General features: G+C 41.9%; 1 protein-coding gene across 1 annotated transcript; it reads right to left on the minus strand.

Moving 5' to 3' along the window:
- Positions 1-1,736: 1,736 nt before the first annotated feature.
- Positions 1,737-15,087, minus strand: LOC146964923 (UPF0524 protein C3orf70 homolog B-like). The gene is made up of 2 exons (XM_085764998.1): positions 14,534-15,087; positions 1,737-4,296 (listed from the first exon to the last, which is right to left on the minus strand). The coding sequence occupies exons 1-2, from the start codon at positions 14,715-14,717 to the stop codon at positions 3,593-3,595; spliced, it is 888 nt and encodes a 295-aa protein (XP_085621124.1). The 5' UTR covers positions 14,718-15,087; the 3' UTR covers positions 1,737-3,592.
- Between the last annotated feature and the right edge of the window lie 856 nt (positions 15,088-15,943).

Here is a 15,943-nt window from a genome sequence, read left to right on the forward strand (position 1 = left end):
CAGTCCGTCACTTTTTTCTGCAAACATTTCAGCTGTGTTGTGAATTTTTGGCAGCGCACACATTGTCAAATTAATGACGTTTCTTTTCCAAATTTGTTGTCTGTGTGTCTTGCAGGGCCAAAGTCAACATGACTAAATAAAAAAGTTAAATTCAATTATTTCTAAGCATAGATTGTAGGATTGTTTGTTTATTAAAATAGACAAGAAAAGACCAGAAAAGTTGCAATATGGTCTGAAAAGACCCATAGTTACAGTGAAGTGTGAGTATTTTGGGAAGTTTTGTGAATGACACTAATCCCCGCCCCTGTTAGTGCTTCTCCCCCTCACTCAGGTGAGAGTCTGCTTCAAATGTTTTCATTTTGTCTCCTAAAGTCTCCTCTGAGTGTTTGGCTGTTGTACATCTTACAAGCGGCCCCTGGAGAGAAAAAAACTAAACGCACTTGTATGGAATTAAAAGGAAACCACCACAGAGGGGCAACATGTGTGTACACACATCAGAAGAAAAAAAAAAGTCGCTCTGACAACATCCCTCTGCAGTTTGTGTAACTGCACAGTGCCAGCCCTGCTTGTGAAGCAGTCCTTCAGCAAGGGCGCTTTTTGATTTGGTGTGTACCTTTCTTGTGTGAATGTGTGTTTGTGAGCTCTGCACTACCCAGTGTGCCTGCCACTTGAATGACTTTGCTGCCAGGGATTAGGAGTAATGGTGATCTATCTCTTAGTGATATCTGTCGCTGGCTTTAAAAAAAAGAAAAAATATTGGAGCACATGCAACCATGTGTGTGTCTGACCACACTCACACACTCCTGCTCACACACCGTCCATCTAAGGACTTTACATGTGCTTGCATCATCGTCCTTTTAATTGCGCTTCCTCTCCTGCGCCTGTCGTAGCACTCACACACTTTCTCTTCTCTTCTCTTCTCTTCTCTTCTCTTCTCTTCTCTTCTCTTCTCTTCTCTTCTCTTCTCTTCTCTTCTCTTCTCTTCTCTTCTCTTCTCTTCGAGCACTCAGCTGCTCACTCCTCCTCCTCCTCCTCATCACCAAGCAGAATAGGTGATGTACATTTATATAAACTGATTAGCATTTTATCCCGGCCTTGGTTTTCTCTTCGCACTAGCTGAATACAAAGAATCGATATACACAATGCGGGGAAAAGGGAAGCGTGGAGAAATCAATTTAGGTTTGAAGTCAAGGTGAGAAAGGCACTTGCATGGTCTCTTATAGAGTCAGCTGCGAGACAATCTGTGGAGAAGACTGTCTGGGACAGAGACCCAGAGGACACAAGGACTCTGCCTCAGCTGATGGTGTGGATCAATAAGAGGAAACACAAGGGTCGAAGGTGGAGAGGTCTGGCTCTAACTTACAGTATATTTTCTTATGTAAAGTCTTTCTTGAGTATTGACACAGGTAATATTTTAATACTCTCCAGCCCTATAGCTGCTCACTTTGACGTCATTTCTCTATGCCAGTGCAGCACAAGTGAGTAGAGGTTACAAAGGAGGGAGCGAGAGACAGGAAAAATGAAAAACAAAGCACGTTGTTTCAGGGGAGACAAACAACCACAGCTAAAGTAATGACTCAATTTTTGGTGTATTTCTCACTCTGCCTTACCTTTCCACTCAAACTCAGGAGAGTATTAGTCATCTGTGTCAGGAGGAGGAAGTCTGAATGCAAGATTTCAACTCTCTTCGTGCAGGAAAATGTACACGCATTTCAAACCGAGGCAGAAAACAAGAGTGAGTTTCATTGAGATTTATTCATATGAAAATAATATAACAATAATAAGAACAAAACAGGTTTTAAACTGCATTAACGGGGACTGTGTTCAGTGTAATGCTAAGGGCTGTCCCTGAATAAAAAATAAAAAAAACACTATTCAAATTAGAACAGATACAGGATTTGTGCTCTTTGAACACATTGCAACATAAATTTGTTAAAATGATTTTTGACGGGGGAGGACTCAAATCAATGCAATCATGCAAAAAATGTTTTTTTTTATTCTAGTGCTTGTAGCATTGTAGCAATACATATCTGTGAACACTTGAGTGATGTTTTGCTGACTCTCCAGGAAATATATAATTCTTTAAACATTGAAAACAAAAAACAAACAAAAAGAACAGCCCAGTTTCATTTTACTAACTGACTAATAATGGGCTGTCGCACTAATTTCATATCTGAGTGTATTTCCTATAATATTATGTCCATCACAACATCAAAACACCTATTCACCATCCTACTCCATACCTACTGTTATCTTCTTTTAAAGGTGCATCAAGTGAGTTTTCCTGCCCTGTAGCACAAAGCAGCTGTGACATGAAGTCAAACTCAGACTCCTCCTTTTTTTTAGTCGGCATCACAGCACACTTCACTCTCAAGCCCCGAAAGCAAATAACGATGCAGTTTTATTAATTCATAAGTTTAAATGTAGTAGATATATTCCCTCGTCACTACTGGTGTCTCTCTGCTGTGACAGCGTGACTCCTGCTGATGTCACTGTAGCTGTGCCAGAGATGCGTCAATGCTATTTAATTTCTTGGCCGCTGGAGAGGTCAATATAAGTCATGTTTTGCTTAACGCCCCATTTAACCTTGAACGGCACTGCAGCTCAGTTCAGCTTGAGCAGAAAAAGCCGGTCAGAGTGACGCGTTAATGTCTGCTAAATGGTTTTAGAAGGTACACGAGGATCTGTGGTCCTCACTGGCAGGGAATGTGCTTCTACTGTGTGATCTTTGATTGTCAAATACTCACCTACCTAACTACTGCTTGTGTCGGTGCCAGTAAAGTGCAGACAAACTGTGAGCTGATGTTTTTTTTTCTTTCTTTTTTTTTGAATTTTATCCACAACTTGATAAAAGCAGGGTTGTCCCAGCCAGCGGCTCGGAGCTTTGTAATTAATGGGTTAAAAGGCTGATGTGATTTAGGCCCTTAAGAGGTAGCTGGCCTTGTGGTTATTATACTGAAGTGACAGAATCACTAACGTGTGGGTGGCACCACTGACCAGAGAAGAAGAAATGGCACACTTATCTGCCACTTGAATGTTGAATCAGAATAAAGTCTGACTGCCAGAACACTAACAATTACCTAACTGCTTATTATTATCATCATGAAAACTACATATACCACCTTTAACTTCAGTAATTTCCAGAGATGTTTCAGAAAAATGCCTCACTTTTCTCTACTTTCCCCTCACAGGGAAGTGCACCCACTTTATGTTCTTTTGTATTTTCAGGTTTCTAACGGTATAATCGCCATGTACAAGGGGTCTATTTGGTCCAATGTGCATGTGCTTGATATTCTTGTGCTTCCTTTTTCTCCTTTTATTGTAGTAAGTAAGTTCTAGAAATTCACTCCATGCAGGGGATGTGGACAGAGGAGAGGCTGTGTGCAGGTGCAGATGTAACAGTCCTCTGCCTGCCTGCAGGAAAACACAATTTAACTCCAGACAAACCCGGTAAAGCTCTGCTGAGGCATTAAGGAGGAGGGTTTGTCTTCTACTGGTCCAAGTGTAATAAATCCTCGACTGTGGACTCTACTGTAATTAATGTGACTCTCCCTCTCAGCTGGTGTCCACGTCCACGTCCACGTCACGACAGTTACACAGTTGTTTCGATCTTTTCTATGATCTCTATCATGGACTTGGAGGGAGAAAGCACAGAGCACTCGTCTTGATCCCAGAGGCTGCCGGGGCTGGAGTTTCCATCTGTGCTCAACTCGTCGTCCTCCTCTTCCTCGCTCTCCTCCTCGCAGGACTCCAGGTAGTGCAGACCCAGCGCGTTGATGCCGGAGTCCTCGGAGCTCGACGGAGAGGAGCAGTGGTCCATTTTGGGGCCTTTTACCTTATCCACCGGGGAAGGGTGTTTGTGTTCACTGTACACCTGCTGGGCCGGCTGTGCAGGAGCAGGTGAGGGTTTGTGCTGGGCCGGCGGCAACGAGGGCTTGACCGCTTGCCGGGGCTGAGCAGCAGGATTCTGGGGCAACTGTGGTGTAGCCGGAGTGGGCGGTGGGGAAGGGGTGGAAGGTCGAGGCGGTTCCGGCAAGGGCGGCAGGGGGCGCTGCACGTAGCACATCTTCCCGCTGATGCGCTTGACGATGTAGTCGTCCACAAACAGGTCCGCGATGACGCAGTATTTAGGCGACTCCAGGTGAGGCGGGGAGCGGAAGCAGGGCGCCAGCTTCAGGAAGCGCTCAGCCAGAGACACGGACAGGTCGATGGTGTTGCTGTACTCTGAGCCTACAGGCGGCACGGTTGTGCTCGGCAACAGGCACACATTGGTCATGGGTTGGTAAACATATTTACCTAAAGGAGGAAGGGAGAAAAAAGCACAGGAAATCATGTTTAGATGTTACTTCTACTAAGGTCCAGGCTGCAGAAAATCACAGATTCTTTATATTAAAGCTGCTATAATCAGTACTGTTATACTGAAAGTGGATTAAACAGCGGAAGTTGTTGCTTACAGTGACTAAAGCACAAAAAGACACATAGCTGCAGTGGCAGCACTAAAGAGCATTTGAGCATCTCTCAGCGTATCGATCCACTATTGATCCATTCAAATCCACTGTACACCACCTGCTCAGCAGCGGACAGCTGACAGCTGACAGACAAAGATAGAGACCAGCTTGTGAACATAGTGCAGCATTTAGCAGCTAAGAGCCGGTGGAGACCAACACAGGGTTAAGGAGAATATTGGCTGGATTTGCAATGAAGGCTAATTCTGCTTTGTCTACTGAGGTGTTTATTATGCAACTGCTTTCTAGCATGTTTCCCATATTAATTAAAGGTGATAAAACATTAAGTATCACGTTTACAGGTTGTATCTGCTAAAAGAAAAAAATAGGGCTAAATACTAAAAATTATATAGACTCATATTACCTTTATTTTCCTCTCTTATTATAGTATGGATGCAATTTATGTACCTACAGTTAATCCATTACAATTCAAGGATGCGATTTTGCACTTCATACAAAATGAATAAATTAATAAAAATAGTAAATATGGCAACGAATGGAAAGATTTAGCAAGAATTTGAGCAGCAGCATAGTACGTATGCACTCTGAAAACTGTGATTCATTTAAATAGAAACACTAGGGCTGTCAAAGCTAACGCGTTAAGGCATGCGATTAATTAACAAGTATGATGTGTTATATGTAAAATTGCCTTTTTTTTAATTTTAATCGATTAACTGTATGTACATAAATTAATTGTATCCTACATTTACTATAACCTATAAGAAAGAATAGAAGAACATACAAGTAATATTAGTATATATTATATTTCTTCTCCTTTGTCTTTGTGTAAACATTCACAGTATATTTCAAATGTGAACCCATCATATAGCCACGCTTACGTAGTAGTAATTGGCAGAGCAACATAGCAGCAGCATACCAGAGCTGTATAATGATAATAATAATTATCATGACAATATTCAAGTCACTCTCAGCCAAGGAGACATTTTGGAAGAGGCCAAGCAGCTGACTGTGAGCATATAGTGTGTCTATAATAAATTATTTCTCCATTTTCCACATCACAGTGTTTTATGCTGCCAAAGGCAAAAAAATACCTTTCTCACCATCTGAGGAAGAGCTGAGCTGCTGCTGCCAGAGTGAAGCCTAGTTTAATTTTGAGGACAGCAGTCACTTCTAACCCTTCAAACCTGATGCAAGACCCAAATGAGAAATGATGAAACTGCACCTAGAATTAAGGCCACACAACCACGTTCACCGCTCAGGAATCAGGACGTGGGGCCGATTTACATCTGGATTAGTCACATAATGGATTAGTACTGTACTGTACAGTGTCACATGAATAGAAAGCCCATATTCACAAAAAATTAACAACGCCTTTCATGATTGTGTCTCCCATTTTGGAGACTTGTGCACCGGTGTGTGTGTGCAAAAAACTACTGCTCCCAAATGTTACTCATTGTTTGCAGCCCACTGCCTCCGACTTTGAGCCGTGCTGCTCCTCAAAAGTGCAGCTCAGATGTGTGTTTAGCTGGCTCCCCGGAGAGAGAGAAACTACAGAAGATGACAGGCCTACGCATCACTTCCTCTCACTCCGTGTCCTTGTCTTTTGTTTCAGCAGCTGGGGGACCCATTCAATCAAACCCTTTTCCCAGGTTACAGTGAAAACATCAAACTACTTCACAGAGAAGTGGCTCTGTTTTGCATTGCTGAAAGGACAAAGGGAGTTTGTAATGCTGATGAAACATTTCTTTTTCTCTCCAGCATAAAATAAACGTTTATTTCAACCAAATAAGTGACAGAAAAATTCATGCGTCCATATCGTCACCGAAGCTGTATGTACTATCCACCAACATGAGGAGATTAAAGGGAGCTGTAACGGAAGCTCGACGTCCGTCTACTTTCTAAACAACACAAAATACAGGCATAAACGTTGATACAGACAAAAGAGGGACGAGGAACCGTCCTCTGTTTAATGAGAGAAACTCAATGGTCCATGCTCAGACAGAGACGAGCCCATTCAGGCGGACAAGATAGTGGCAACAAATGAGTGCTAAAGCTGTAGAGGGCAATGTGTTGACATTTCGTTTTTAGCATATTATATCTAATTGCATTCATCCATCTGGAGTTTAAAATACCAAGAGCAATTCTAAGGGAGAGACGGACGCATAGGCAAACAACAAACCAGACAGGCATATGGAGCTAACGCTGGGTGTCCTCAACAGCTCCTGCAGATGGAGCGCAGGCTGTCTGTGGATTTTTTAAGGCGTCTGCAGAATTCAGAATTAATCTTATTTAGAAATATCACTGTATCTCTGGGCCCCCAGAGGTCACAGTGTTATGTGGGAGATTAATCTCACTTAGTCTATTCAAATACCAAGAGAGCAGAATATAAAGCCGAACACAACTTTCTGTTTTTTCATGACTTGGTCTGCATCTGCTAAGATCCTCTGAGTCTTCAAACTCTCCTGTAGAAATACTATCTTTATTGCATTTTTACATATTTTACAACCACGTCCCTGTTTTGTTTTGTATTGTGCTGATGCACAAGCATGTGGGTGATATGATTTACATACTTGCCAGCAGTTTTACACTACTCCTCTGATCAACAGCTGGGGGCTATAACACACAAAGAACTGCAGCAGTGTGCCGACAAAGGCAAAGAAGAAGACGGGAAGAAGGGAAAACATGGATGTAAATGATGCAGGATTTAAAATACATTAAAACTGTCCTTGCAATGTTCTATAACACAGGAAATACATCAGATATGTTTAGACATCAGACCTCCAGGGTAAGGCATTTGGGTGAATATCACTGAACTCATGACTATTTTATTTTTTACAAGTAGCTCTCCATGGGACCTTTAATTTGAAATTCCTGTGGCAAAACTTTGGTTGCTGCAAATGTCCAATCCTGCTTATGTATCAACAAGAACAGCAACGTACAACATGAAAGGCCTGAGACGAAAATCTCAGAAGAAGCAGGACAAACAAGCTAATGCAGAAGTGTGACTACCATGTAGCTATACACTGTCCTGACTGTTCACTAACAGTAACTGACAGCCAGTGGACACTGTCTGTGCAGCTTTATTGATATTCAGTTGTACTCTGGCCCTGTGTTGCCCAGTGCTGAAGCTGTCGCATGACAATGTCAGTTGTAAGGCGGCCTTTGACTTTGCCCTGTGTGTGAGTGTGTGTATGTGTTTCCATACTGACAAGATGTCCTAAAAAAAAAAGCAGAATTTCCCACATTGCTAGTTTTGGGTATTAGGGTAGCCATTATGTATTTCCTTTTTATGGATATATCCCCTATATACTGTAGTAGACTATAGTCCAAGTAATGTCTGGTTGCAATGAAGCCCCAAGCCCATTACTCCTCCCACTCCCAGAGGAAAATAAAAGGCTACACAAGTAACTACAACAGCTGAGCACTTGCACGCAATGCTACTCACACAGGATAAGTAGTACTGTGTTTTAGTGGGGGAGTGTTTCCAGCTGTGGATTGTTACTCTGGTGATTATTACACACACACACACCTTCCACTCAGACCATACAAAATGGGTATGGGGATATTAATCCATATCTGGTTTTGTCAACACAGACAAAACAGTTTTTGATGGGATTTGATGCCAATGAGAAAAAAAGAAAGAAAGAACATCACTAGATTATCCCCTAATTGTGAGGACTAAAAAACAAGAAGAAAAAGGCAGCTAACTGGTGATGTGCCAAACGTCTTTTTGTTCTTCTGCAATGCATTTCTTTTTCCTTGAGATAATCAAAGACAACATGATGTCACAAGAGATTTCAAGCCATGTTACATTGATGATTGACATTAACGAAAAAACAAAATCAGCCACCTGAAGCATCCACAGTAAATGTCAGGGTTTTGAGTCAGTGCCACAGAATTAAACATCAAGAGCTCTTCTGCAGACCCACCACATTACATCCACAAACATACTGAGACGAATCAAGAGGGATCACATACAACATGTTTTCCTCTGACTGCAGCCTCGATAGAGCAGAATAATACGCAGCCACAGGACATGTTGCACTTTGAGTCAGGCGAAAGACTCCCACCTTTTTCCTTACTTCCCTCCTTTAACTGCGTTAACATGAAATGCCACTAAAAGCCATGGGTTCACTGAGGGATGTGAGAGATCACTAACTACAGGCAATGTAAATTAATCCACTGGACACATCAAAAAAGAAATAACAGCTCTTCACGGCAAAGACCTAATTATGAATGCATGACTTCTGCAGTTAAAAGCCGTGGAGGTGACCCCTCTCTCCCATACTTTAGAATTAGGGAACAAACTTTGAATGTGGAAATGAAGAGGTATCACGTATCGCGAGAGGGGAAGATTTAATAAAAAAATATATCAGATAGAGATATTAGAGAAACTGGGGAATAATTATTTCAGTGTAAGAATAATTAAACAGTTTGAATAGGGAGATAGAGGACAGCCAAAATATGTTTTTAACACATTTATGGTGAAAAACAACAGTGCAGGAGGTTAATGAGAAAGAAAGAAAACAGGCAGCTCATCCCTATGAAGTTACAGATTGCTCTCTAGAGGACGAGTACAGTGGAGGAGGAGTGAGGAGCTCCAACTCCTCTGCAACCAACCCCCTCCATCTCCCACAGCCTCCTCTGCTCTCTCCTGGGCCCGTGGCTGGCCGACAACTGCACACTCTGGTTTTATACTGGAGATAGTCTGATAGATCTGAATAATGCAGCATGTAGCCCATCTACCGTCTCTCACTCTCTTCAACATCACTCTGTCCAAATCTCAGCTCTGCCCTCATCTTTCAGACTGCAGCTGGAAAGAAAATACTGAGAAACTGAGGTTTCTTGTTGACAAACTCAACACGTAGTCAAGATGAATGAGCATGACTGTCTCTCACAGATTATGGCATTTTAATATCGGCTTATATCAAAGCCTCAGTGGGGACTGAGTCATTAACAGCCCCCTCGGTTTGATTTTTTTTTTTATATGTTTGAGCCAGAACCAGCAGTCTTTATGTGCAGTCTGATAGTCTAAACGCAGTAAATCAGCTCAAAGCAGCATGTTGGCAAAGCTGAGTGAACAAAATAAATGATCTTAGCAGATTGTTATCATTCTTCATAGCAGCTGCTCTACCCATTTGGCCGGTGGAAACTGTCTGCTCACACATCCGCTGCTCTTTGTGTTTAAATCTGTCCAACAAAGGGGCTGGAGCTGAGGCAACAACATAAGTTTCAGGTTTCAGCAGAGGGGATGGTCTGACCCAGCGTCAGGAGAAACTCCTTTTCCTGTTTCCTGTTTGATGCCTCCAGAGGCAGAGGCTGTTCCTAACCTACAGCCCATGTGAAAAACCAGCATTTAGTCTGTCACCATAATGAAAAAATGCAGCGCTCTGGTCTGTTTCTCCATTGTTAACATTTAGCTTCAACCCCTGTAAAGGCCTCAAAGGTACTAAATGTCAGATTGTTTTTTCTTTTCCATTTTTTTGCTTTTAAGGTTAAATGCTAAAGTTGTAAAAAAAATAAATAAAAAAACATATAGTATGCCAACTTTAGAGGAAAGAAAATCTATCTTTACACACTACTAATATGACTATATATGTATTTTTCAAGAGTTGATGGTCACTGTAATCATTCTTCTGCCAATACTGGATGTAAGGACACATCCAGTAGAAAATAACCTGTTAAGTCAATTCTGTAATATCATACCAAATTCAAACGTCACTATTCATTATGATAAACAGATAATGCCAATTTTTGATTTGTCATAGGGAAAACACGTTACAAGTAACACCTTGACATGGAAGAAGCTGAAAAGAATTCAGCCATCACTATTTTTATCTTTAACACATGTGCTTTTCCTCCTGTGACATGTCAAAATGTCATCAGAGAAAATTGTCAGTCTTTTTGTTAATGAGTAACGGAGGAAGCTAGCGAGCTGCTCCATGTATAATTATGACAGCAAACCATCACAGATGTAGCATCTGTGTAGGAACAGTGGATAAAAGGCGACTCTGTTCACTACCTTTTGAAAGTGAATTACCTAGGCAACAAAGTCCACAGCCGGCTTTTCATGAGCAAATACAACAACAATTAGGCAACGCGGGTTTCATTTGAACTAATTGAATGATAGTTCTCATCCATTGACCTTGTTCTGTGCAAATAAAGTTCAGCTCAGAGTTAATATGAGGCTACAGCACCTGAGTTAGCAGAATCAAATGAGTTTATTACAAAGTTAAAGTCTGTCTTTCTCTTTTTTTCTTTTTTTTTTTTACAACCTAATTCCTCATTCTCTGTTTCTGGGACTACTTCCTTGCTCAGCTGCGAGCACACAGGAAATATGGTGCTGCATTGTAGAGACTTGAAAAAAAAAATCCAGACTTATCCTGTAAAATATAGCAGCAAACTTGTTGAACGTTTGTTTTGGCGCTGCTCTGCTCTGCTTCCATCACTGACACCCAGCAGTTAAATTGGTCGAAACACTGTGGTTCACAAACACGAACAATCGATCAAAAAACATTCCCTCAGGCCTGTGCTGACTATATATTGATCCTTTAATAATAGGTGAATCTTTTCATGATTCACCGCTGCAGTAAATTTTCAGCTGGTCCCCAAATCGATCAATAAAGGTCAGAGCTTTCAATCCAATAAACCTCTGATATTTCCCCTTTGGAAAGATTTGCAAACTCCAGCTGCATGGTGTGACAGATGAGGCTGCAGAGGAAGTCTGACAGACAGACAGATCCCACTTTCTTGTATCTACAACACAAGTACAAGTTGTAACGTACAAAGTGAGAGCTGACAGAATACGAACAGACTGACAAGACTGCTCAGGAGTCATTAGACTTTGTTAGATTTTCTTAATGAGTAATTCACTGCTGTCTGGTAATTGTAATCAGTTAGTGGGGGATAAAGAAGGAGAGAGAAAAACACTCTCAGACCAGGTGGTTCCAGTGCTGCTGTGAGCAAAAACTCTCATCAGACATGACATATTGGCAGTGACACTAAACACAGCCAATTACCACTAATGAGAGGCTTGGACTGATGTTGTCACCAGCTGGGAACATTGCCTCCTCCTACATTCAATACCAGTTTTTCCCATTTTCTCTGCCAAACTTCCCAACAAAGCTACAACTAAGTAGTAATTGCTGGAAGGAAAAGCAACAACATCGTGTTTTTTTTGTTTGTTTTTGGGGTTTTTTTGTCTCTAAAGATGATTTAGTGAACTCTAGAGCACAGAAAGTGACATTATGACACTATACAGTTTGCAACAGCATGTGGGAAACTGGAGGAGCCAGGCATTTAAGTCAAGGTAATTATCCCATACAGGTAGAAAAATAGAAATAAATTGTTTTGGACTATTTAAATGCTGAGCCCAATGACCTTTTGCATTTGTCTCCCTGGAAACCTATTAAAAAATGTAATTAAAAAGGCAGTCTAGCACGGCTTCCTGCGGTGAATGCACAATGATCAGCTTCAGAACAAGTTCATTCTCCAGGCGACAGTCATAGGCATATTCAGAAATGAAAAACGGGACGAGATAAGGGCAAAACAACATGTCACTGTTTTGAGTCCAGCGTTATTATGCATCTGTCGGAAAAGAAGGGAGTGAGCCGAGCAGCGGAGCAGGTCGGCATCGCATGCAGAAGCACACCGGTATACTTTTCTCAGTGGGTTTCCTGGTTGGGCCTGATTCAGCAGTCTGAGCTGGTTTACTCCCACTGTGGTGCATGCAGAGATCTATGAATTACAGTGGAAAGAGATATGAGGGCGAGAACCTCCGTTGTGACGTGGCTGGCTCTTTCTTCTATAGCAAAACGAGCTTGAATTATATAATGTGTACAAAGGTCTCCATGTTTGTTGCACAGCACCTTTTCTGTCAGAGCCATGAATTATTCAAAGGAGAGAGGAGGAGCAAGGCTAAATGTTTACAAATGATGTAACACTGAGCAGACTTTGCCGAGATTCACAAATCCCGGATGTGGCTCGTAATAAACACTGGACAGAATTCATCATTTTTCTGCCACATTAGATGTTTCAAATCACTTGGCTCGTTCTGAACGGAGGCAGGCATCTAAATCCAATGATTACATGGCAAAGATTACAATGTGACTCTCGCAGTTGCACACTATAAGCCCCAACTGACTGATGCAGAGTGGATAGTGATTGTGTTTTCACACTGATCTGAGGATTTTCAGGGCCAGAGCTAGTGATGAGGGGTGACGTAGGGCAGCAGGAAGAAACGGACATCCCGTCAGGTTCAAGCACAGCTATTGGGATTCCGCGGCGGTGTCAAAGTGTCAGGTCGTGAGAGGTTCAAGTGGAGAGAAAATGTCCGAGGTACAGGGGTGTTGAAATTGCCACTGACACTTCTCAAAGAGCAATGGAAATAGCGCAAGTGGAGCCGCAGCCCTGTGCTTTACCAGAAAAGGCAATTCAATAGTCAATATAAATGCTATTAGGACTCTAGAGTTCAGTTAAAATCACTTTAGGTTCGACCTGTGACCAAACAATGGCAACTGATTTTGTCTGACTACTTGACATCGTCTAAGTATGTGAAATGATTGTGGCTAAAAGTACTTTAAAAGGTCTACACTGGCATTATGTCACATTTTCCTTCCTGCCACGAAAAGACCAAAACAAAAAATACTGTATGTATAGCGTAAGTTCATCTCTTTGCTCCAGAGCCCATTCATTTTGGGATCTTTCATTTTCATCAAAAATGTTGCCAATAGAGGAATAAAAAATGGGATCTATTTTCAGCTGTGCATTAATACACATTTGGTATTGTAGCTGTATTTACAGAGGAAGCCTGTGGGCTTGAATGAACTAGAGTTGTCCATGGTAATCATTACAAAGAAAGGACTGATGTGTTCTTTATGGTTTCCTTTCCTTACAACAGTGAAAGTCCTTGACAGAGGGGAACAAGAGACCCTTGGGTCTCGAGGCCTTGGACAGTACTTAACTTGTTAGTGGACAATTAGAAAAATACCCAGCAGCATCATGAGACTTCAAAAGCAGAAATGAAAGTGATGATTCAAGCGTGTTTGGTCAACATGCACGTCATGAAGTATTCTGAGTAATGGTGAAGTAAAGGAAGGCTGACAGGTTTTTTTTTTCTTTTCTCGGGAGCGTGCGTGTGGGTGTGCACTTTTTTGATGTTCTGGAAAATAAACACCTGTGCTCTCACAGTCAGGCACGACGTGCAGACTCTTTTGAAGGACGTGGTCTTAAAAAGATATGAAAGACAGACAATAACCAGCAGTGCATGAAGCATTGGAGTCCAAAATAAAGTGAACTAAAGGACTCAAAAATAGCTTTCAAAAATCAATATAGTTAGTAGTAGTAGTGGTGTTAGTATCCAAAGCTTCATTACTTATCATTTAAATAAATGAATTTACTAAAATTTATCTCACCCCATACAATGATTTGTGTTTTTCACTCTTGACATTGACTTTCATTAAGATGTAGCCTACAATATGCACAGTGAAGGTATTGATTTAAATATTAAAATATATATAATATATATAATAGCCACACACTTCATGTACAGCCATTAAAAACAAGAGCAGATACAGACAGGAACCATGAGCTGGAACATAACCCTGTTCAGCTTTTCAACCTCCATTGTTTAGACCATATAATCTATTCATATGAGGGGGTCTTTGAAGGTTTGCCTGCGGTTAAGAATAGGCTGGGCTAAATATAACTGATGAAGTTTGACAGATATTGTTGCAGTGAATCTACAAGAAAGGCTGTTGAAATGTGTATTTGAAGTTTATGTGAAAATTAAATAAAAAGGATTCCTCTGATCGTGTCTGAGGAGTCAGTCAACCTTTACATAACCTCTCATAACGACTCGTATTATATCTTCTATAATGGCTTTGTCCAAATGTACTACTCTCCTCTCCCTTCAGTCGATATGTGGTCTCACAGTGAGCTGATGTTACTGCATTCACACCGTGCCCCTGATCTCCAAATGTTCAGAGTATTTTTTGCCTTTATAGTGACAGTGAGACAGATTTCTGGTACAGCAGGGAGCCATTAAAAAACACGTAAAACAAACTTACAGTGACACCAGCCCAAGTGGCAGCACCAGTGCAGCTTGAAGCACTTCCCGTGGCTGTGCGTAGCGCAGATGGAGAGTCCATCACAAGGCAGGAAGTCTGGTCTCCCCGCGCAGCTTTTGGCCAAAGCCTGCGCCTCGTCCAACTTCTCACTCTTCGGACACTTCTGTGCTCCCGAGGCGGCCATGCCAACATTTCCTGGATTATTTAAAAACAAAGAAAAACGCACAAAACGCACACAGCCCCGTAGGTGTAAAACTACAGCATAACCGTGGAGGACTGAGCCGAGGTTCGTTACGGTCCACGTAAACCCACAGGAAGCGTTTTTCAGCCGCTGGAAGACGGACGGTGCTGGAAGAGTGTGTGTCCGTCCACGGGAGCAGCAGCAGCAGCAGCTGGGTTAGTTAGTGCTCATACGAGGAGGCGAGGTGTAGTGTCAGATTCACAGCCTCCCGTGGTCGTGATCCACACATCCATCCTCCCCTCGCGTCGGCAAAAAGCTCCTCTGCGCGCTGGTGACGCGCGTACGGAACAACGGCGCGCATCTGAACTTCATCACACAGCGGGAGGAGTCCACAAACACAAAGACAGCTGCCCTGTGCACTTCAAACACACACCCAGGCTTTCATCAGCGCCTGGAAAAACTTCAAAACACAGCGGTCCGGTTCGGAAAATTAACACATCCAACCTACCAACACGAGCATATTTAATTATCAGCTTTATTTTCTCATTATATCCAAATGTATCATCTATGTAATTATCTATTTATATTACATACATAGACCTCCACATAATATTAATAATCAGGAACTGAAATTTCATTGAAGTGATGAAACATTTCAAATGAGAAGGAAAACAGAAGCGCTGGGTGTTTGAGTACATACAGTGTGATCCAGCTGCTCGGTGTGGAGCTTAATTCAGCCGCCAGGGGGCGACTCGAACATCTGCTCGTTGCAGGGCGAGAGATTTCCTCGGGAATGAGCCATTGATTTATATAAAAAGCGGTTGGATCCTGTGTGTGTCAGCGGCTCCTCTGTCACTGCTGCATCTGAGTCAGCAGAAAACAGAAACCTCTCTCTCTCACACACACACACACACACACACACACACACACACACACACACTGGAACAACATTTCCCCTTTGCTCTTCCAGAAATCAATCCCTCACTCATCAAACCAATCAAGTGAAACGCAGCGGTGGACTGGACTTTGAAATAATTAAAAAAAAAAAAAAGAATAACACAGCAAACAGCAGCTACTATTCATTCATCAGTGCAGTTGCTTTACACTCAAGTGACATTTATTTGTTAAGGCAGTGATGATAGATTTAGACAGACATATCATTACATGTTACATGGTACATGCAGGAAAGAAAATAAAAAATATGATAAATTAATCATTAAGAAAACAAC

This window comes from Trachurus japonicus, chromosome 21 (genome assembly GCF_045865225.1).
Source record: "Trachurus japonicus isolate A0001 chromosome 21, Traja_1.0".
In the NCBI taxonomy this organism is placed as follows: Eukaryota; Metazoa; Chordata; class Actinopteri; order Carangiformes; family Carangidae; genus Trachurus; species Trachurus japonicus.